Source organism: Scyliorhinus torazame, chromosome 2 (assembly GCF_047496885.1).
Source record: "Scyliorhinus torazame isolate Kashiwa2021f chromosome 2, sScyTor2.1, whole genome shotgun sequence".
Lineage (NCBI taxonomy): Eukaryota > Metazoa > Chordata > Chondrichthyes > Carcharhiniformes > Scyliorhinidae > Scyliorhinus > Scyliorhinus torazame.
The window spans coordinates 399,188,416-399,208,785 of NC_092708.1; the positions used below are offsets into that span (position 1 = coordinate 399,188,416).

The following is a 20,370-nucleotide window of genomic DNA, read 5'->3' on the forward strand; positions in this document are numbered from 1 at the left end:
CATGTTGCATTACATTCATCCCCCACCATCTGGCCTGGACTTGCGAAATCCTACCAACTGTCCTGGCTTGAGACAATTCACACCCCTTTAACCTGGGGTTACCCCTATCTCTGGATCAGTAAACACTTAATTAACTGCAAATGCTCGCATTCTAAGCATTGTCTTGCATCTTTGACTTTGTCTATATATATGTTTCTGGAACCTACCTCTTGATTCACCGAGGAAGGAGCAGTGCTCCGAAAGCTAGTGATTTGAAACAAACCTGTTGGACTTTAGCCTGGGTTGTAAGACTTCTTACAAATACAATATAACTAATGTGAACTGAACTATTGAGGCGCATGAGCAAAGGGAACATCCCAATGATTAAGGTGTTGGGAACTACATCAGTGAGAGGTTAGCTTTATCCGGATCTCCCAAGTTCCTGATCTTGGGTTCCTTGCTCTAGGGAAGCAGTGAGTGGAAGCCAGCAGCAGATTACCAGAAGGCAAGGCCACCTTCAATTGCTCGCCCCATTCTCTGTTGGAATTTCAAGAGTAGTATCAGCAGAGGCAGGGATTTGTGCTTGCTTCTGTATTTTGATAAATTATGGAATTTATCCATAGACTTCATACGCTATTCCTAAAGTAAAGAATTCCCATCAGTAGCTTTTCAGAAATCAGCCGAATTGGAGAAATAAATAGCAGAAATATAATTGATTATACTCAGAGTGTGTGAGTAACATTTGATCTCATGATGTTTGGGATCAAGGGGTGGGGTAGGAGAAGGATGGAGGCGGAGAGACTCAAGGTCTAATGACTGAAACTTCAAGGAAGGAAAGTAATAAACACTGGACTGAGACCAGGGGCGGAATTCTCTGATAATGGGGCTGTGTCCCCACGCCCGCGAGAAAACGGGTGCGAATCACTCTGGACTTTCCTGGAGAAAAGTCCAGAGTGATTCTCCGTTTTGCAGGGGGCCAGCAGGGTCCCGGAGTGCTCCTCGCAGCTCCGGCTGCTGGTACGGGGCCCTGTACTTCCGCTGGTGGGTCCGCGCATGCGCGCCGCCCCGTGCAACATGGCGGACCCACACCGCGGGCCGGCCCCAACAATATAGGCCCCCCCCCCACCCTGAGATTGCCCGCGCCCGCCGATCGGTGGCCCCTGATCGCGAGTCCTGGAGAACCCCCCGGTGACGGATCCCCTTGCCCCCCCCACCAGGGCGGCCATGGGCTGAGTCTGCAGCCGCCACTCCGAGCTCTTGTCGGGTGGAACCATGAGTGAAACACAGCGGTGGGAACTCGCCGAGTTGTCAGCGGAGAATCGCCGCAGGGGCCTCTTTTAATGGCCCCCAACCGGCGCCGCGTCGACCGCACGGGCGCGATTGGCGGCGATTCTCCGGTCCCCGGAGAATCACGGGAGTGGCATCGGACCCGATCACGGGTCTGACGCTCATTCTCTGCCCCCGTGCCGAGCGAGAATCCCGGCCCAGAAGTCTGAAACTAAAAGTAACAGCCTGTACCAGGGCACATCTTTTTCCTCACAGGTAAGGAACCGCAGCTACATCCAAAGCAACGAATCTCTATAATAGGGTGCATATAGAGAGTGCATTCAGCCATACAGAGTAATTTGCATAGGGGAGAATATGAAATGTAAAATTAGCTTTTCAGCACTGTGCTCATACTAGGGAACAAAGGATCACATCTGGAAGGGGAGACGGGAAATTGAGTAAGATATGCACAATCTTAGAACAGAGAAGCCCTGCGAATTTTCCCTTCAACCTTTAATTCTATTTGAAAGTTACTCTTGAATCTGCTTCCACCACCCTGTTAGGCAGGCGAGCCAGATCACAATACATTACTGCCTGAAGTAAAGGGTAAAAGGAGTGTGTCTGGGACTGCACCTACTCAGTTAATTAGTTTAAAAAAAGATTACTTTTAATATTGTCAGTGATTGATTCTGTTGTATTTTACATTTAATTGAAAATCTGAATTGATAATAAATTAACTACAATCATGGCCTATGATTCAAGGCATGACATTGTGTGCTGCTAATTTGGTAGCCTGTTTGACGGGCAGTGGTCAGGGACTTAAGATGATGAGCACACGGGAGCGATGAAGAAGAGCTAGAAGCAATAATGATTCCCCAACATATCACAAAGTAGAAGAAGCAGGGCATACAGGGGCGGCACAGTGGTTAGTGCTGCTGCCTCAGTGCCAGGGACCCGGGTTAAATTCCGACCTCGGGCGGCTGTCTGTGCGGAGTCTGCACATTCTCCCCGTGTCTGCGTGGGTTTCCTCCGGGTGCTCCGGTTTCCTCCCACAGTCCAAAGATGTGCATGTTCGGTGGATAAGATATGCTAAATTGTCCTAGGTGGGGCTACAAGGTTAGGGCGGGGGATTGGGCCGAGATTAGGGTGATCTTTCAGAGGGTCGGTATAGACTTGATGGGCCAAATAGCCTCCTTCTGCACTGTAGAGATTCTATACAGAATAAGGGAGCCGGTTGAAAAGTAGGAAGCAATATATTCTCTAATTTGATTTATATGTGCTGCACACCAGACACAGTTAAATTTAAATTTTTCTTGATCTGCTGCACGTGTGCAGTAACGAAGGTGCTGGCTTGTGGGCAGCCTGCAAGGAAATTTGTGCAAATTAAAGGGAACGCTGGCTGGGAGGATTTATTCCATTTGCTAATTGCTTTATTGTTCAGAAAACCAAACCGACTTGTTAACAATTCATTTTTCTTCTGCACTGAGACAAGAGAAAAATCTCTTGTGCTATGTAATAAAAATGTTAATATTTGCCAGATTTTTATTATTGATTATCAACACCCAAGAAAACAATGCAAGTGCAGAGGTTCAGAAACCTTCTCTGTTTCTCCAATTAAATATCACAGAATATCGCAGCCACACTCTGGGGAATACTAGTCCTTGAGGCTGCTATTTCCCACAATAAACACAAGAGCTGTTTGTTCCTGCAACATACACAAGGGCTTCTAATATCCACACTATATATTATAGGGAATAGCATCCACTTTGCATATTACAGAGAGTAAAAACTCTTGTGTATCTGGAATAAAGTCCCCACACCCGGTGCTTTCATTCTTGCAAAATCTGAGTACTGATATTCAGTGTTACCAGCGAGCTCCATCCCACCCAACCATGAATAATGTGAAGCTAACCTGCTCGTACCAGCTCCGCCCCGGGGGTACATTGCGGTGCTGAAGAGTGGCACCACGTAATCCAACAGCCACAAGGATCTCCTAAAACAAGAGGGAAGGGAAAATACATCAACCTTAACGGAAAGTTGACAACTTGAAAGAGAACAAGGTGAACAACAGCTTGCTTTACACAGCATCTTAAATGGTAGCAAAGGGTCCCAAGGCACTTCACAGACGAACACAAATTACCAAAGGTTACCTTCATGTTGTTCTCGTTCTTGTTGTGATGGACTTTTACTGCGATGGAGAGCATGTTTGGGCTCTCTGCACCAATTCCCACTGAAGCAGCAGCCTGCTTGGTCAAAGCACCCTCCTCAGACTGGTAGATGGTAGGTTCAAGACATGGAGCCAAAGACTTGCTGGGAAGTTCCACACCACCAGGGGCACACACATCCTCAACCATTCCTGTAGTGGGCCAGAGGACAGGCTGGGTAAACCAGACCAAGACTACACTGTTTGAACAACATCAGAACAATTGGCAGGCACGGGTAACCTTTCAGAGTAGGCTCTTCCATGTACAGGCTTATCATGTTGGAACATCTCAAAGTATTTTTGTAGTCAACTGATTTTTATACTAACATTAGCAGGTGTGAGAAATGTCCAGCACAAGGCAACAGAATGATGAGCAGTTGGTGTATTTTAAGATGGTATTCACTGTAGATGTAGACACCAGGTGGGTTCTCATAGAATCCCTACAGTGCAGGAGGCCATTCGGCCCATCGAGACTGCACCCACACTCCGAAAGAGCGCCCTACCCTAACCTTTTGGACACCGAGGGGTAATTTAGCATGGCCAATTCACCTGAGCTGCAGAGTGGGTGGAAACCGGAGCACCCGGAGGACATGAATGCAGACATGGGGAGAACATGCAAACTCCACGCCCAAGGACGGAATTGAACCCGAGTCCCTGGCACTGAGCAGAGCTCTGCTCACCACTGTCCCACCCTTCCGCTATTCTTTGAATAATGCCAAAGGATCGTGTAATGTTTTTTTCTCAGTTACTAAGTTACTACCCAAAGTGCTACTGAACAATCTAAACAAAGTGTTACTGGGATTGATCTCTGGTCGGTGTTACGTTAGACAGAACTAGTCTCAGCACATCTATTCAGAATGGAAAGAGACAGGAGAGGACTGGGGGTGCCTGCCCCAGTCAGAGTCAGCACCTTCAGGAGAGGAGGGGACCCTGTACCCCAGTGAGAGTCAGCACCTTCAGGAGAGGGGAGGACCTGGACCCCAGTGAGAGTCAGCACCTTCAGGAGAGATGGGGACCCTGTACCCCAGTGAGAGTCAGCACCTTCAGGAGAGGAGGGGACCTGGACCCCAGTCAGAGTCAGCACCTTCAGGAGAGGAGGGGGAGTCTGTACTCCAGTGAGAGTCAGCACCTTCAGGAGAGGAGGGAGACCCTGTACCCCAGTGAGAGTCAGCACCTTCAGGAGAGGAGGGGGAGTCTGTACCTCAGTGAGAGTCAGCACCTTCAGGAGAGGAGGGTCCCTGTACCCCAGTGAGAGCCAGCACCTTCAGGAGAGGAGGGGGACCATGTACCCCAGTGAGAGTCAGCACCTTCAGGAGAGGAGGGGGGGGCCACCGACCCCAATGAGAGACTGCACCTTCAGGAGAGGAGGGGGAGTCTGTACCCCAGTGAGAATCAGTACCTTCAGGAGAGGAGGGGGACCCTGTACCCCAGTGAGAGTCAGCACCTTCAGGAGAGGAGGGGACCTGGACCCCAGTGAGAGTCAGCACCTTCAGGAGAGGAGTGCGACCCTGTACCCCAGTGAGAGTCAGCACCTTCAGGAGAGGAGGGACCCTGTACCCCAGTGAGAGTCAGCACCTTCAGGAGAGGAGGGGGACCCTGTTCCCCATTGAGGGTCAGCACCTTCAGGAGAGTAGGGGACCCATAACCCAGTGAGTCAGCACCTTCAGGAGAGGAGGGGACCCTGTACCCCAGTGGGAGTCAGCACCTTAGGAGAGGAGGGGGACCCCGTACCCCAGTGAGAGTCAGCACCTTCAGGAGAGGAGGGGACCCTGTACCCCTGTGAGAGTCAGCACCTTCAGGAGGGGAGGGGGTCCCGTACCCCAGTGAGTGTCAGCACCTTCAGGAGAGGAGGGGGACCATATACCCCGTGAGAGTGAGCACCTGCAGCAGAGGAGGGGACCCTGTACCCCAGTGGGAGTCAGACCCTTCAGGAGAGGAGGGGACCCTGTACCCCAGTGAGAGTCAGCACCTCCAGGAGAGGAGGGGGACCATGTACCCCAGTGAGAGCCAGCACCTTCAGGAGAGGAGGGGGACCATGTACCCCAGTGAGAGTTAGCACCTTCAGGAGAGGAGGGGGGCCACTTGCCCCAATGAGAGACAGCACCTTCAGGAGAGGAGGGGGACCCTGTACCCCAGTGAGAGTCAGCACCTTCAGGAGAGGAGGGGACCCTGTACCCCTGTGAGAGTCAGCACCTTCAGGAGGGGAGGGGGTCCCGTACCCCAGTGAGTGTCAGCACCTTCAGGAGAGGAGGGGGACCATATACCCCGTGAGAGTCAGCACCTGCAGGAGAGGAGGGGACCCTGTACCCCAGTGGGAGTCAGACCCTTCAGGAGAAGAGGGGACCCTGTACCCCAGTGAGAGTCAGCACCTTCAGGAGAGGAGGGTGACCCCATACCCCAGTGAGAGTCAGCACCTCCAGGAGAGGAGGGGGACCATGTACCCCAGTGAGAGTCAGCACCTTCAGGAGAGGAGTGGCCCTGTACCCCAGTGAGAATCAGCAGCTTCAGGAGAGGAGGGGACCCAGTACCCCAGTGAGAGTCAGCACCTTCAGGAGAGGAGGGAACCCTGTACCCCAGTGGGAGTCAGCACCTTCAGGAGAGGAGGGGACCCTGTACCCCATTGAGAGTCAGCACCTTCAGGAGAGATGGGGGCCCTGTACCCCAGTGAGAGTCAGCACCTTCAGGAGAGGAGGGCACCCTGTACCCCAGTGGGAGTCAGCACCTTCAGGAGAGGAGGGGACCCTGTACCCCAGTGAGAGTCAGCACCTTCAGGAGAGATGGGGACCCTGTACCCCAGTGAGAGTCAGCACCTTCAGGAGAGATGGGGACCCTGTACCCCAGTGAGAGTCTGCACCTTCAGGAGAGGAGGGGGCCCTGATCCCAGTGAGAGTCAGCACCTTCAGGAGAGGAGGGGACCTGTACCCCAGTCAGAGTCAGCACCTTCAGGAGAGGAGGGCACCCTGTACCCCAGTGGGAGTCAGCACCTTCAGGAGAGGAGGGCACCCTGTACCCCAGTGGGAGTCAGCACCTTCAGGAGAGGAGGGGACCCTGTACCCCAGTGAGAGTCAGCACCTTCAGGAGAGATGGGGACCCTGTACCCCAGTGAGAGTCAGCACCTTCAGGAGAGATGGGGACCCTGTACCCCAGTGAGAGTCAGCACCTTCAGGAGAGGAGGGGGCCCTGATCCCAGTGAGAGTCAGCACCTTCAGGAGAGGAGGGCACCCTGCACCCCAGTGAGTGTCAGCACCTTCAGGAGAGGAGGGGACCTGTACCCCAGTCAGAGTCAGCACCTTCAGGAGAGGAGGGGGAGTCTGTACCTCAGTGAGAGTCAGCACCTTCAGGAGAGGAGGGTTCCTGTACCCCAGTGAGAGCCAGCACCTTCAGGAGAGGAGGGGGACCATGTACCCCAGTGAGAGTCAGCACCTTCAGGAGAGGAGGGGGGGGGGCCACCGACCCCAATGAGAGACTGCACCTTCAGGAGAGGAGGGGGAGTCTGTACCCCAGTGAGAATCAGCACCTTCAGGAGAGGAGGGAGACCGTGTACCCCAGTCAGAGTCAGCACCTTCAGGAGAGGAGCGGGAGTCTGTACCACAGTGAGAGTCAGCACCTTCAGGAGGAGGGGCCCTGTACCCAAGTGAGAGTCAGCACCTTCAGGAGAGGAGGGGGACCCTGTACCCCAGTGAGAGTCAGCACCTTCAGGAGAGGAGGGGACCTGGACCCCAGTGAGAGTCAGCACCTTCAGGAGAGGAGTGCGACCCTGTACCCCAGTGAGAGTCAGCACCTTCAGGAGAGGAGGGACCCTGTACCCCAGTGAGAGTCAGCACCTTCAGGAGAGGAGGGGGACCCTGTTCCCCATTGAGGGTCAGCACCTTCAGGAGAGTAGGGGACCCATAACCCAGTGAGTCAGCACCTTCAGGAGAGGAGGGGACCCTGTACCCCAGTGGGAGTCAGCACCTTAGGAGAGGAGGGAGACCCCGTACCCCAGTGAGAGTCAGCACCTTCAGGAGAGGAGGGGACCCTGTACCCCTGTGAGAGTCAGCACCTTCAGGAGGGGAGGGGGTCCCGTATCCCAGTGAGTGTCAGCACCTTCAGGAGAGGAGAGGGACCATATACCCCGTGAGAGTGAGCACCTGCAGGAGAGGAGGGGACCCTGTACCCCAGTGGGAGTCAGACCCTTCAGGAGAGGAGGGGACCCTGTACCCCAGTGAGAGTCAGCACCTCCAGGAGAGGAGGGGGGCCACTTGCCCCAATGAGAGACAGCACCTTCAGGGGAGGAGGGGGACCCTGTACCCCAGTGAGAGTCAGCACCTTCAGGAGAGGAGGGGACCCTGTACCCCAGTGGGAGTCAGCACCTTAGGAGAGGAGGGGGACCCCGTACCCCAGTGAGAGTCAGCACCTTCAGGAGAGGAGGGGACCCTGTACCCCTGTGAGAGTCAGCACCTTCAGGAGGGGAGGGGGTCCCGTACCCCAGTGAGTGTCAGCACCTTCAGGAGAGGAGGGGGACCATATACCCCGTGAGAGTCAGCACCTGCAGGAGAGGAGGGGACCCTGCACCCCAGTGGGAGTCAGACCCTTCAGGAGAGGAGGGGACCCTGTACCCCAGTGAGAGTCAGCACCTTCAGGAGAGGAGGGTGACCCCATACCCCAGTGAGAGTCAGCACCTCCAGGAGAGGAGGGGGACCATGTACCCCAGTGAGAGTCAGCACCTCCAGGAGAGGAGGGGGACCATGTACCCCAGTGAGAGTCAGCACCTTCAGGAGAGGAGGGGATCCTGCACTCCAGTGAGAGTCAGCATCTTCAGGAGAGTTGGGACCCGTATCCCAGTGAGAGTCAGCACCTTCAGGAGAGGAGAGGGACCCTGTACCCCAGTGAGAGTACCTTCAGGAGAGGAGTGGCCCTGTACCCCAGTGAGAATCAGCACCTTCAGGAGAGGAGGGGTCCCAGTACCCCAGTGAGAGTCAGCACCTTCAGGAGAGGAGGGAACCCTGTACCCCAGTGGGAGTCAGCACCTTCAGGAGAGGAGGGGACCCTGTACCCCATTGAGAGTCAGCACCTTCAGGAGAGATGGGGGCCCTGTACCCCAGTGAGAGTCAGCACCTTCAGGAGAGGAGGGCACCCTGTACCCCAGTGAGAGTCAGCACCTTCAGGAGAGATGGGGACCCTGTACCCCAGTGAGAGTCAGCACCTTCAGGAGAGGAGGGGGCCCTGATCCCAGTGAGAGTCAGCACCTTCAGGAGAGGAGGGGACCTGTACCCCAGTCAGAGTCAGCACCTTCAGGAGAGGAGGGCACCCTGTACCCCAGTGGGAGTCAGCACCTTCAGGAGAGGAGGGCACCCTGTACCCCAGTGGGAGTCAGCACCTTCAGGAGAGATGGGGGCCCTGTACCCCAGTGAGAGTCAGCACCTTCAGGAGAGGAGGGCACCCTGTACCCCAGTGGGAGTCAGCACCTTCAGGAGAGGAGGGGACCCTGTACCCCAGTGAGAGTCAGCACCTTCAGGAGAGATGGGGACCCTGTACCCCAGTGAGAGTCAGCACCTTCAGGAGAGATGGGGACCCTGTACCCCAGTGAGAGTCAGCACCTTCAGGAGAGGAGTGGGCCCTGATCCCAGTGAGAGTCAGCACCTTCAGGAGAGGAGGGGACCTGTATCCCAGTCAGAGTCAGCACCTTCAGGAGAGGAGGGCACCGTGTACCCCAGTGGGAGTCAGCACCTTCAGGAGAGGAGGGCACCCTGTACCCCAGTGGGAGTCAGCACCTTCAGGAGAGGAGGGGACCCTGTACCCCAGTGAGAGTCAGCACCTTCAGGAGAGATGGGGACCCTGTACCCCAGTGAGAGTCAGCACCTTCAGGAGAGATGGGGACCCTGTACCCCAGTGAGAGTCAGCACCTTCAGGAGAGGAGGGGGCCCTGATCCCAGTGAGAGTCAGCACCTTCAGGAGAGGAGGGCACCCTGCACCCCAGTGAGTGTCAGCACCTTCAGGAGAGGAGGGGACCTGTACCCCAGTCAGAGTCAGCACCTTCAGGAGAGGAGGGGGAGTCTGTACCTCAGTGAGAGTCAGCACCTTCAGGAGAGGAGGATCCCTGTACCCCAGTGAGAGCCAGCACCTTCAGGAGAGGAGGGGGACCATGTACCCCAGTGAGAGTCAGCACCTTCAGGAGAGGAGGGGGGGGGGGCACCGACCCCAATGAGAGACTGCACCTTCAGGAGAGGAGGGGGAGTCTGTACCCCAGTGAGAATCAGCACCTTCAGGAGAGGAGGGAGACCGTGTACCCCAGTCAGAGTCAGCACCTTCAGGAGAGGAGCGGGAGTCTGTACCACAGTGAGAGTCAGCACCTTCAGGAGGAGGGGCCCTGTACCCAAGTGAGAGTCAGCACCTTCAGGAGAGGAGGGGGACCCTGTACCCCAGTTAAAGTCAGCACCTTCAGGAGAGGAGGGGACCTGGACCCCAGTGAGAGTCAGCACCTTCAGGAGAGGAGTGCGACCCTGTACCCCAGTGAGAGTCAGCACCTTCAGGAGAGGAGGGACCCTGTACCCCAGTGAGAGTCAGCACCTTCAGGAGAGGAGGGGGACCCTGTTCCCCATTGAGGGTCAGCACCTTCAGGAGAGTAGGGGACCCATAACCCAGTGAGTCAGCACCTTCAGGAGAGGAGGGGACCCTGTACCCCAGTGGGAGTCAGCACCTTAGGAGAGGAGGGGGACCCCGTACCCCAGTGAGAGTCAGACCCTTCAGGAGAGGAGGGGACCCTGTACCCCAGTGAGAGTCAGCACCTCCAGGAGAGGAGGGGGGCCACTTGCCCCAATGAGAGACAGCACCTTCAGGGGAGGAGGGGGACCCTGTACCCCAGTGAGAGTCAGCACCTTCAGGAGAGGAGGGGACCCTGTACCCCAGTGGGAGTCAGCACCTTAGGAGAGGAGGGGGACCCCGTACCCCAGTGAGAGTCAGCACCTTCAGGAGAGGAGGGGACCCTGTACCCCTGTGAGAGTCAGCACCTTCAGGAGGGGAGGGGGTCCCGTACCCCAGTGAGTGTCAGCACCTTCAGGAGAGGAGGGGGACCATATACCCCGTGAGAGTCAGCACCTGCAGGAGAGGAGGGGACCCTGCACCCCAGTGGGAGTCAGACCCTTCAGGAGAGGAGGGGACCCTGTACCCCAGTGAGAGTCAGCACCTTCAGGAGAGGAGGGTGACCCCATACCCCAGTGAGAGTCAGCACCTCCAGGAGAGGAGGGGGACCATGTACCCCAGTGAGAGTCAGCACCTCCAGGAGAGGAGGGGGACCATGTACCCCAGTGAGAGTCAGCACCTTCAGGAGAGGAGGGGATCCTGCACTCCAGTGAGAGTCAGCATCTTCAGGAGAGTTGGGACCCGTATCCCAGTGAGAGTCAGCACCTTCAGGAGAGGAGAGGGACCCTGTACCCCAGTGAGAGTACCTTCAGGAGAGGAGTGGCCCTGTACCCCAGTGAGAATCAGCACCTTCAGGAGAGGAGGGGTCCCAGTACCCCAGTGAGAGTCAGCACCTTCAGGAGAGGAGGGAACCCTGTACCCCAGTGGGAGTCAGCACCTTCAGGAGAGGAGGGGACCCTGTACCCCATTGAGAGTCAGCACCTTAAGGAGAGATGGGGGCCCTGTACCCCAGTGAGAGTCAGCACCTTCAGGAGAGATGGGGACCCTGTACCCCAGTGACAGTCAGCACCTTCAGGAGAGGAGGGGGCCCTGATCCCAGTGAGAGTCAGCACCTTCAGGAGAGGAGGGGACCTGTACCCCAGTCAGAGTCAGCACCTTCAGGAGAGGAGGGCACCCTGTACCCCAGTGGGAGTCAGCACCTTCAGGAGAGGAGGGCACCCTGTACCCCAGTGGGAGTCAGCACCTTCAGGAGAGGAGGGGACCCTGTACCCCATTGAGAGTCAGCACCTTCAGGAGAGATGGGGGCCCTGTACCCCAGTGAGAGTCAGCACCTTCAGGAGAGGAGGGCACCCTGTACCCCAGTGGGAGTCAGCACCTTCAGGAGAGGAGGGGACCCTGTACCCCAGTGAGAGTCAGCACCTTCAGGAGAGATGGGGACCCTGTACCCCAGTGAGAGTCAGCACCTTCAGGAGAGATGGGGACCCTGTACCCCAGTGAGAGACAGCACCTTCAGGAGAGGAGGGGGCCCTGATCCCAGTGAGAGTCAGCACCTTCAGGAGAGGAGGGGACCTGTACCCCAGTCAGAGTCAGCACCTTCAGGAGAGGAGGGCACCCTGTACCCCAGTGGGAGTCAGCACCTTCAGGAGAGGAGGGCACCCTGTACCCCAGTGGGAGTCAGCACCTTCAGGAGAGGAGGGGACCCTGTACCCCAGTGAGAGTCAGCACCTTCAGGAGAGATGGGGACCCTGTACCCCAGTGAGAGTCAGCACCTTCAGGAGAGATGGGGACCCTGTACCCCAGTGAGAGTCAGCACCTTCAGGAGAGGAGGGGGCCCTGATCCCAGTGAGAGTCAGCACCTTCAGGAGAGGAGGGCACCCTGCACCCCAGTGAGTGTCAGCACCTTTAGGAGAGGAGGGGACCTGTACCCCAGTCAGAGTCAGCACCTTCAGGAGAGGAGGGGGAGTCTGTACCTCAGTGAGAGTCAGCACCTTCAGGAGAGGAGGGTCCCTGTACCCCAGTGAGAGCCAGCACCTTCAGGAGAGGAGGGGGACCATGTACCCCAGTGAGAGTCAGCACCTTCAGGAGAGGAGGGGGGGGGGGCACCGACCCCAATGAGAGACTGCACCTTCAGGAGAGGAGGGGGAGTCTGTACCCCAGTGAGAATCAGCACCTTCAGGAGAGGAGGGAGACCGTGTACCCCAGTCAGAGTCAGCACCTTCAGGAGAGGAGCGGGAGTCTGTACCACAGTGAGAGTCAGCACCTTCAGGAGGAGGGGCCCTGTACCCAAGTGAGAGTCAGCACCTTCAGGAGAGGAGGGGGACCCTGTACCCCAGTTAAAGTCAGCACCTTCAGGAGAGGAGGGGACCTGGACCCCAGTGAGAGTCAGCACCTTCAGGAGAGGAGTGCGACCCTGTACCCCAGTGAGAGTCAGCACCTTCAGGAGAGGAGGGACCCTGTACCCCAGTGAGAGTCAGCACCTTCAGGAGAGGAGGGGGACCCTGTTCCCCATTGAGGGTCAGCACCTTCAGGAGAGTAGGGGACCCATAACCCAGTGAGTCAGCACCTTCAGGAGAGGAGGGGACCCTGTACCCCAGTGGGAGTCAGCACCTTAGGAGAGGAGGGGGACCCCGTACCCCAGTGAGAGTCAGACCCTTCAGGAGAGGAGGGGACCCTGTACCCCAGTGAGAGTCAGCACCTCCAGGAGAGGAGGGGGGCCACTTGCCCCAATGAGAGACAGCACCTTCAGGGGAGGAGGGGGACCCTGTACCCCAGTGAGAGTCAGCACCTTCAGGAGAGGAGGGGACCCTGTACCCCAGTGGGAGTCAGCACCTTAGGAGAGGAGGGGGACCCCGTACCCCAGTGAGAGTCAGCACCTTCAGGAGAGGAGGGGACCCTGTACCCCTGTGAGAGTCAGCACCTTCAGGAGGGGAGGGGGTCCCGTACCCCAGTGAGTGTCAGCACCTTCAGGAGAGGAGGGGGACCATATACCCCGTGAGAGTCAGCACCTGCAGGAGAGGAGGGGACCCTGCACCCCAGTGGGAGTCAGACCCTTCAGGAGAGGAGGGGACCCTGTACCCCAGTGAGAGTCAGCACCTTCAGGAGAGGAGGGTGACCCCATACCCCAGTGAGAGTCAGCACCTCCAGGAGAGGAGGGGGACCATGTACCCCAGTGAGAGTCAGCACCTCCAGGAGAGGAGGGGGACCATGTACCCCAGTGAGAGTCAGCACCTTCAGGAGAGGAGGGGATCCTGCACTCCAGTGAGAGTCAGCATCTTCAGGAGAGTTGGGACCCGTATCCCAGTGAGAGTCAGCACCTTCAGGAGAGGAGAGGGACCCTGTACCCCAGTGAGAGTACCTTCAGGAGAGGAGTGGCCCTGTACCCCAGTGAGAATCAGCACCTTCAGGAGAGGAGGGGTCCCAGTACCCCAGTGAGAGTCAGCACCTTCAGGAGAGGAGGGAACCCTGTACCCCAGTGGGAGTCAGCACCTTCAGGAGAGGAGGGGACCCTGTACCCCATTGAGAGTCAGCACCTTCAGGAGAGATGGGGGCCCTGTACCCCAGTGAGAGTCAGCACCTTCAGGAGAGGAGGGCACCCTGTACCCCAGTGGGAGTCAGCACCTTCAGGAGAGATGGGGACCCTGTACCCCAGTGAGAGTCAGCACCTTCAGGAGAGGAGGGGACCTGTACCCCAGTCAGAGTCAGCACCTTCAGGAGAGGAGGGAACCCTGTACCCCAGTGGGAGTCAGCACCTTCAGGAGAGGAGGGCACCCTGTACCCCAGTGGGAGTCAGCACCTTCAGGAGAGATGGGGACCCTGTACCCCAGTGAGAGTCAGCACCTTCAGGAGAGATGGGGACCCTGTACCCCAGTGAGAGTCAGCACCTTCAGGAGAGGGGGGGGCCCTGATCCCAGTGAGAGTCAGCACCTTCAGGAGAGGAGGGCACCCTGCACCCCAGTGAGTGTCAGCACCTTCAGGAGAGGAGGGGACCTGTACCCCAGTCAGAGTCAGCACCTTCAGGAGAGGAGGGAGAGTCTGTACCCTAGTGAGAATCAGCACCTTCAGGAGAGGAGAGAGACCGTGTACCCCTGTGAGAGTCAGCACCTTCAGGAGAGGAGCGGGACCCTGTTCCCTATTGAGAGTCAGCACCTTCAGGAGAGTAGGGGACCCATAACCCAGTGAGTCAGCATCTTCAGGAGAGGAGGGGACCCTGTACCCCAGTGGGAGTCAGCACCTTCAGGAGAGGAGGGGGACCCCGTACCCCAGTGAGTCAACACCTTCAGGAGAGGAGGGGACCCTTTACCCCAGTGGGAGTCAGCACCTTCAGGAGAGGAGGGGACCCTGTACCCCAGTGAGAGTCAGCACCTTCAGGAGAGGAGGGGGTCCCGTACCCCAGTGAGTGTCAGCACCTTCAGGAGAGGAGGGGGACCCTATACCCCGTGAGAGTCAGCACCTGCAGGAGAGGAGGGGACCCTGTACCCCAGTGAGAGCCAGCACCTTCAGGAGAGGAGGGGGACCATGTACCCCAATAAGAGACAGCACCTTCAGGAGAGGAGGGGGGCCCTGTACCCCAGTGAGAGTCAGCACCTTCAGGACAGGAGGGGCCCCCATACCCCAGTGAGAGTCAGCACCTTTAGGAGAGGAGGGGGCCCTGTACCCCAATGAGAGTCAGCATCTTCAGGAGAGATGGGACCCGTATCAGAGTGAGAGTCAGCACCTTCAGGAGAGGGAGACCCCGTACCCCTGTGTGAGTCAGCACCTTCAGGAGAGGAGGGGACCCTGTACCCCAGCGAGAGTCAGCACCTTCAGGAGAGGAGGGGGTCCCGTACCCCAGTGATTGGCAGCACCTTCAGGAGAGGAGGGGACCCTGAACCCCAGTGAGAGTCAGCACCTTCAGGAGAGGAGGGGGAGCCTGAACCCCAGTGAGAGTCAGCACCTTCAGGAGAGATGGGGACCCTGTACCCCAGTGAGAATCAGCACCTTCAGGAGAGGAGGGGGGCCCTGTACCCCAGTGGGAGTCAGCACCTTCAGGAGAGGAGGGGGACCCTGTACCCCAGTGAGAGCACCTTCAGAAGAGGAGGGGATCCCGTACCCCAGTGAGAGTCAGTGCCTTCAGGAGAGGAGGGACCTTGTACCCCAGTGAGATCACCTTCAGGAGAGGAGGGGACCCTGTACTCCAGTGAGAGTCAGCACCTTCAGTAGAGGAGGGGACCTGAACCCCAGTCAGAGTCAGCACCTTCAGGAGAGGATGGGGAGTCTGTACCACAGTGAGAGTCAGCACCTTCAGGAGGAGGGGCCCTGTACCCAAGTGAGAGTCAGCACCTTCAGGAGAGGAGGGGACCTGGACCCCAGTGAGAGTCAGCACCTTCAGGAGAGGAGTGCGACCCTGTACCCCAGTGAGAGTCAGCACCTTCAGGAGAGTAGGGGGCCCATAACCCAGTGAGTCAGCACCTTCAGGAGAGGAGGGGACCCTGTACCCCAGTGAGAGTCAGCACCTTCAGGAGAGGAGGGGGAGCCTGAACCCCAGTGAGAGTCAGCACCTTCAGGAGAGATGGGACTCGTATCCCAGTGAGAGTCAGCACCTCCAGGAGAGGAGGGGATCCCGTACCCCAGTGAGAGCCAGCACCTTCAGGAGAGGAGGGGGACATGTACCCCAGTGAGAGTCAGCACCTTCAGGAGAGGAGGAGGGGCCCTGTACCCCAGTGAGAGTCAGCACCTTCAGGAGAGGAGGGGGGCCACTTGCCCCAATGAGAGACAGCACCTTCAGGAGAGGAGGGGGACCCTGTACCCCAGTGAGAGTCAGCACCTTCAGGAGAGGAGGGGGACCCTGTACCCCAGTGAGAGTCAGCACCTTCAGGAGAGATGGGGACCCTGTACCCCAGTGAGAGTCAGCACCTTCAGGAGAGGAGGGGGTGCCCTGTACCCCAGTGAGAGTCAGCACCTTCAGGAGAGGAGGGGGACCCTGTACCCCAGTGAGAGTCAGCACCTTCAGGAGAGGAGGGGGACCCTGTACCCCAGTGAGAGTCAGCACCTTCAGGAGAGATGGGGACCCTGTACTCCAGTGAGAGTCAGCATCTTCAGGAGAGATGGGACCCGTATCCCAGTGAGAGTCAGCACCTTCAGGAGAGGAGGGCACCCTGTACCCCAGTGAGAGTCAGCACCTTCAGGAGAGATGGGGACCCTGTACCCCAGTGAGAGTCAGCACCTTCAGGAGAGGAGGGGGCCCTGATCCCAGTGAGAGTCAGCACCTTCAGGAGAGGAGGGGACCTGTACCCCAGTCAGAGTCAGCACCTTCAGGAGAGGAGGGAACCCTGTACCCCAGTGGGAGTCAGCACCTTCAGGAGAGGAGGGCACCCTGTACCCCAGTGGGAGTCAGCACCTTCAGGAGAGATGGGGACCCTGTACCCCAGTGAGAGTCAGCACCTTCAGGAGAGATGGGGACCCTGTACCCCAGTGAGAGTCAGCACCTTCAGGAGAGGGGGGGGCCCTGATCCCAGTGAGAGTCAGCACCTTCAGGAGAGGAGGGCACCCTGCACCCCAGTGAGTGTCAGCACCTTCAGGAGAGGAGGGGACCTGTACCCCAGTCAGAGTCAGCACCTTCAGGAGGAGGGAGAGTCTGTACCCTAGTGAGAATCAGCACCTTCAGGAGAGGAGAGAGACCGTGTACCCCTGTGAGAGTCAGCACCTTCAGGAGAGGAGCGGGACCCTGTTCCCTATTGAGAGTCAGCACCTTCAGGAGAGTAGGGGACCCATAACCCAGTGAGTCAGCATCTTCAGGAGAGGAGGGGACCCTGTACCCCAGTGGGAGTCAGCACCTTCAGGAGAGGAGGGGGACCCCGTACCCCAGTGAGTCAACACCTTCAGGAGAGGAGGGGACCCTTTACCCCAGTGGGAGTCAGCACCTTCAGGAGAGGAGGGGACCCTGTACCCCAGTGAGAGTCAGCACCTTCAGGAGAGGAGGGGGTCCCGTACCCCAGTGAGTGTCAGCACCTTCAGGAGAGGAGGGGGACCCTATACCCCGTGAGAGTCAGCACCTGCAGGAGAGGAGGGGACCCTGTACCCCAGTGAGAGCCAGCACCTTCAGGAGAGGAGGGGGACCATGTACCCCAATAAGAGACAGCACCTTCAGGAGAGGAGGGGGGCCCTGTACCCCAGTGAGAGTCAGCACCTTCAGGACAGGAGGGGCCCCCATACCCCAGTGAGAGTCAGCACCTTTAGGAGAGGAGGGGGCCCTGTACCCCAATGAGAGTCAGCATCTTCAGGAGAGATGGGACCCGTATCAGAGTGAGAGTCAGCACCTTCAGGAGAGGGAGACCCCGTACCCCTGTGTGAGTCAGCACCTTCAGGAGAGGAGGGGACCCTGTACCCCAGCGAGAGTCAGCACCTTCAGGAGAGGAGGGGGTCCCGTACCCCAGTGATTGGCAGCACCTTCAGGAGAGGAGGGGACCCTGAACCCCAGTGAGAGTCAGCACCTTCAGGAGAGGAGGGGGAGCCTGAACCCCAGTGAGAGTCAGCACCTTCAGGAGAGATGGGGACCCTGTACCCCAGTGAGAATCAGCACCTTCAGGAGAGGAGGGGGGCCCTGTACCCCAGTGGGAGTCAGCACCTTCAGGAGAGGAGGGGGACCCTGTACCCCAGTGAGAGCACCTTCAGAAGAGGAGGGGATCCCGTACCCCAGTGAGAGTCAGTGCCTTCAGGAGAGGAGGGACCTTGTACCCCAGTGAGATCACCTTCAGGAGAGGAGGGGACCCTGTACTCCAGTGAGAGTCAGCACCTTCAGTAGAGGAGGGGACCTGAACCCCAGTCAGAGTCAGCACCTTCAGGAGAGGAGGGGGAGTCTGTACCACAGTGAGAGTCAGCACCTTCAGGAGGAGGGGCCCTGTACCCAAGTGAGAGTCAGCACCTTCAGGAGAGGAGGGGACCTGGACCCCAGTGAGAGTCAGCACCTTCAGGAGAGGAGTGCGACCCTGTACCCCAGTGAGAGTCAGCACCTTCAGGAGAGGAGGGACCCTGTTCCCCATTGAGAGTCAGCACCTTCAGGAGAGTAGGGGGCCCATAACCCAGTGAGTCAGCACCTTCAGGAGAGGAGGGGACCCTGTACCCCAGTGAGAGTCAGCACCTTCAGGAGAGGAGGGGGAGCCTGAACCCCAGTGAGAGTCAGCACCTTCAGGAGAGATGGGACTCGTATCCCAGTGAGAGTCAGCACCTCCAGGAGAGGAGGGGATCCCGTACCCCAGTGAGAGCCAGCACCTTCAGGAGAGGAGGGGGACATGTACCCCAGTGAGAGTCAGCACCTTCAGGAGAGGAGGGGGGCCACTTGCCCCAATGAGAGACAGCACCTTCAGGAGAGGAGGGGGACCCTGTACCCCAGTGAGAGTCAGCACCTTCAGGAGAGGAGGGGGACCCTGTACCCCAGTGAGAGTCAGCACCTTCAGGAGAGATGGGGACCCTGTACCCCAGTGAGAGTCAGCACCTTCAGGAGAGGAGGGGGTGCCCTGTACCCCAGTGAGAGTCAGCACCTTCAGGAGAGGAGGGGGACCCTGTACCCCAGTGAGAGTCAGCACCTTCAGGAGAGGAGGGGGACCCTGTACCCCAGTGAGAGTCAGCACCTTCAGGAGAGGAGGGGACCCTGTACTCCAGTGAGAGTCAGCATCTTCAGGAGAGATGGGACCCGTATCCCAGTGAGAGTCAGCACCTTCAGGAGAGGAGGGCACCCTGTACCCCAGTGAGAGTCAGCACCTTCAGGAGAGGAGGGCACCCTGTACCCCAGTGAGAGTCAGCACCTTCAGGAGAGGGGCCCTGTACCCCAGTGAGAGTCAGCACCTTCAGGAGAGGAGGGCGACCCTGTACCCCAGTGAGAGTACCTTCAGGAGAGGAGGGGCCCTGTACCCCAGTGAGAGTCAGCACCTTCAGGAGAGGAGGGGACCCTGTACCCCAGTGAGAGTCAGCACCTTCAGGAGAGGAGTGAACCCTGTACCCCAGTGGGAGTCAGCACCTTCAGGAGAGGAGGGGACCCTGTACCCAGTGAGAGTCAGCACCTTCAGGAGAGGAGGGGACCCTGTACCCAGGTGAGAGTCAGCACCTTCAGGAGAGATGGGGACCCTGTACCCCAGTGAGAGTCAGCACCTTCAGGAGAGGGGGCCCTGACCCCAGTGAGAGTCAGCACCTTAAGGAGAGGAGGGGACCCTGTACCCCGTGAGAGTCAGCACCTGCAGGAGAGGAGGGCACCCTGTACCCCAGTGAGAGTCAGCACCTTCAGGAGAGATGGGGACCCTGTACCCCAGTGAGAGTCAGCACCTTCAGGAGAGATGGGGACCCTGTACCCCAGTGAGAGTCAGCACCTTCAGGAGAGGAGGGCACCCTGTACGCCAGTGGGAGTCAGCACCTTCAGGAGAGGAGGGGACCCTGTACCCCAGTGAGAGTCAGCACCTTCAGGAGAGATAGGGACCCTGTACCCCAGTGAGTGTCAGCACCTTCAGGAGAGATGGGGACCCTGTACCCCAGTGAGAGTCAGCACATTCAGGAGAGGAGGGGGCCCTGATCCCAGTGAGAGTCAGCACCTTCAGGAGAGGAGGGCACCCTGTACCCCAGTGAGAGTCAGCACCTTCAGGAGAGGAGGGGGACCCTGTACCCCAGTGAGAGCACCTTCAGGAGAGGAGGGGACCCTGTACCCCAGTGAGTGTCAGCTCCTTCAGGCGAGGAGGGGACCTGTACCCCAGTCAGAGTCAGCACCTTCAGGAGAGGAGGGAGAGTCTGTACCCCAGTGAGAATCAGCACCTTCAGGAGAGGAGGGACCCTGTACCCCTCTGAGAGTCAGCACCTTCAGGAGAGGAGGGGGACCCTGTTCCCCATTGAGAGTCAGCACCTTCAGGAGAGTAGGGGACCCATAACCCAGTGAGTCAGCACCTTCAGGAGAGGAGGGGACCCTGTACCCCAGTGGGAGTCAGCACCTTCAGGAGAGGAGGGGGACCCAGTACCCCAGTGAGAGTCAACACCTTCAGGAGAGGAGGGGACCCTGTACCCCAGTGAGAATCAGCACCTTCAGGAGAGGAGGGGGGCCCTGTACCCCAGTGGGAGTCAGCACCTTCAGGAGAGGAGGGGGACCCTGTACCCCAGTGAGAGCACCTTCAGAAGAGGAGGGGATCCCGTACCCCAGTGAGAGTCAGTGCCTTCAGGAGAGGAGGGACCTTGTACCCCAGTGAGATCACCTTCAGGAGAGGAGGGGACCCTGTACTCCAGTGAGAGTCAGCACCTTCAGTAGAGGAGGGGACCTGTACCCCAGTCAGAGTCAGCACCTTCAGGAG

At 58.1% G+C, this 20,370-nt stretch overlaps 1 protein-coding gene across 2 annotated transcripts in view; it reads right to left on the reverse strand.

The window, feature by feature from the left end:
• The window catches only part of LOC140406316 (autophagy-related protein 2 homolog B-like), a 226,651-nt gene that overhangs the window by 133,644 nt on the left and 72,637 nt on the right, over nucleotides 1-20,370 (reverse strand). For both annotated transcript variants that reach the window (XM_072494440.1, XM_072494434.1), the window contains exons 22-23: nucleotides 3,396-3,601; nucleotides 3,158-3,238 (exon numbers count right to left, since the gene is read on the reverse strand). In XM_072494440.1, coding sequence (XP_072350541.1) covers nucleotides 3,158-3,238; nucleotides 3,396-3,601 — 287 coding nt within the window. The remainder of the gene's footprint in view (nucleotides 1-3,157; nucleotides 3,239-3,395; nucleotides 3,602-20,370) is intronic.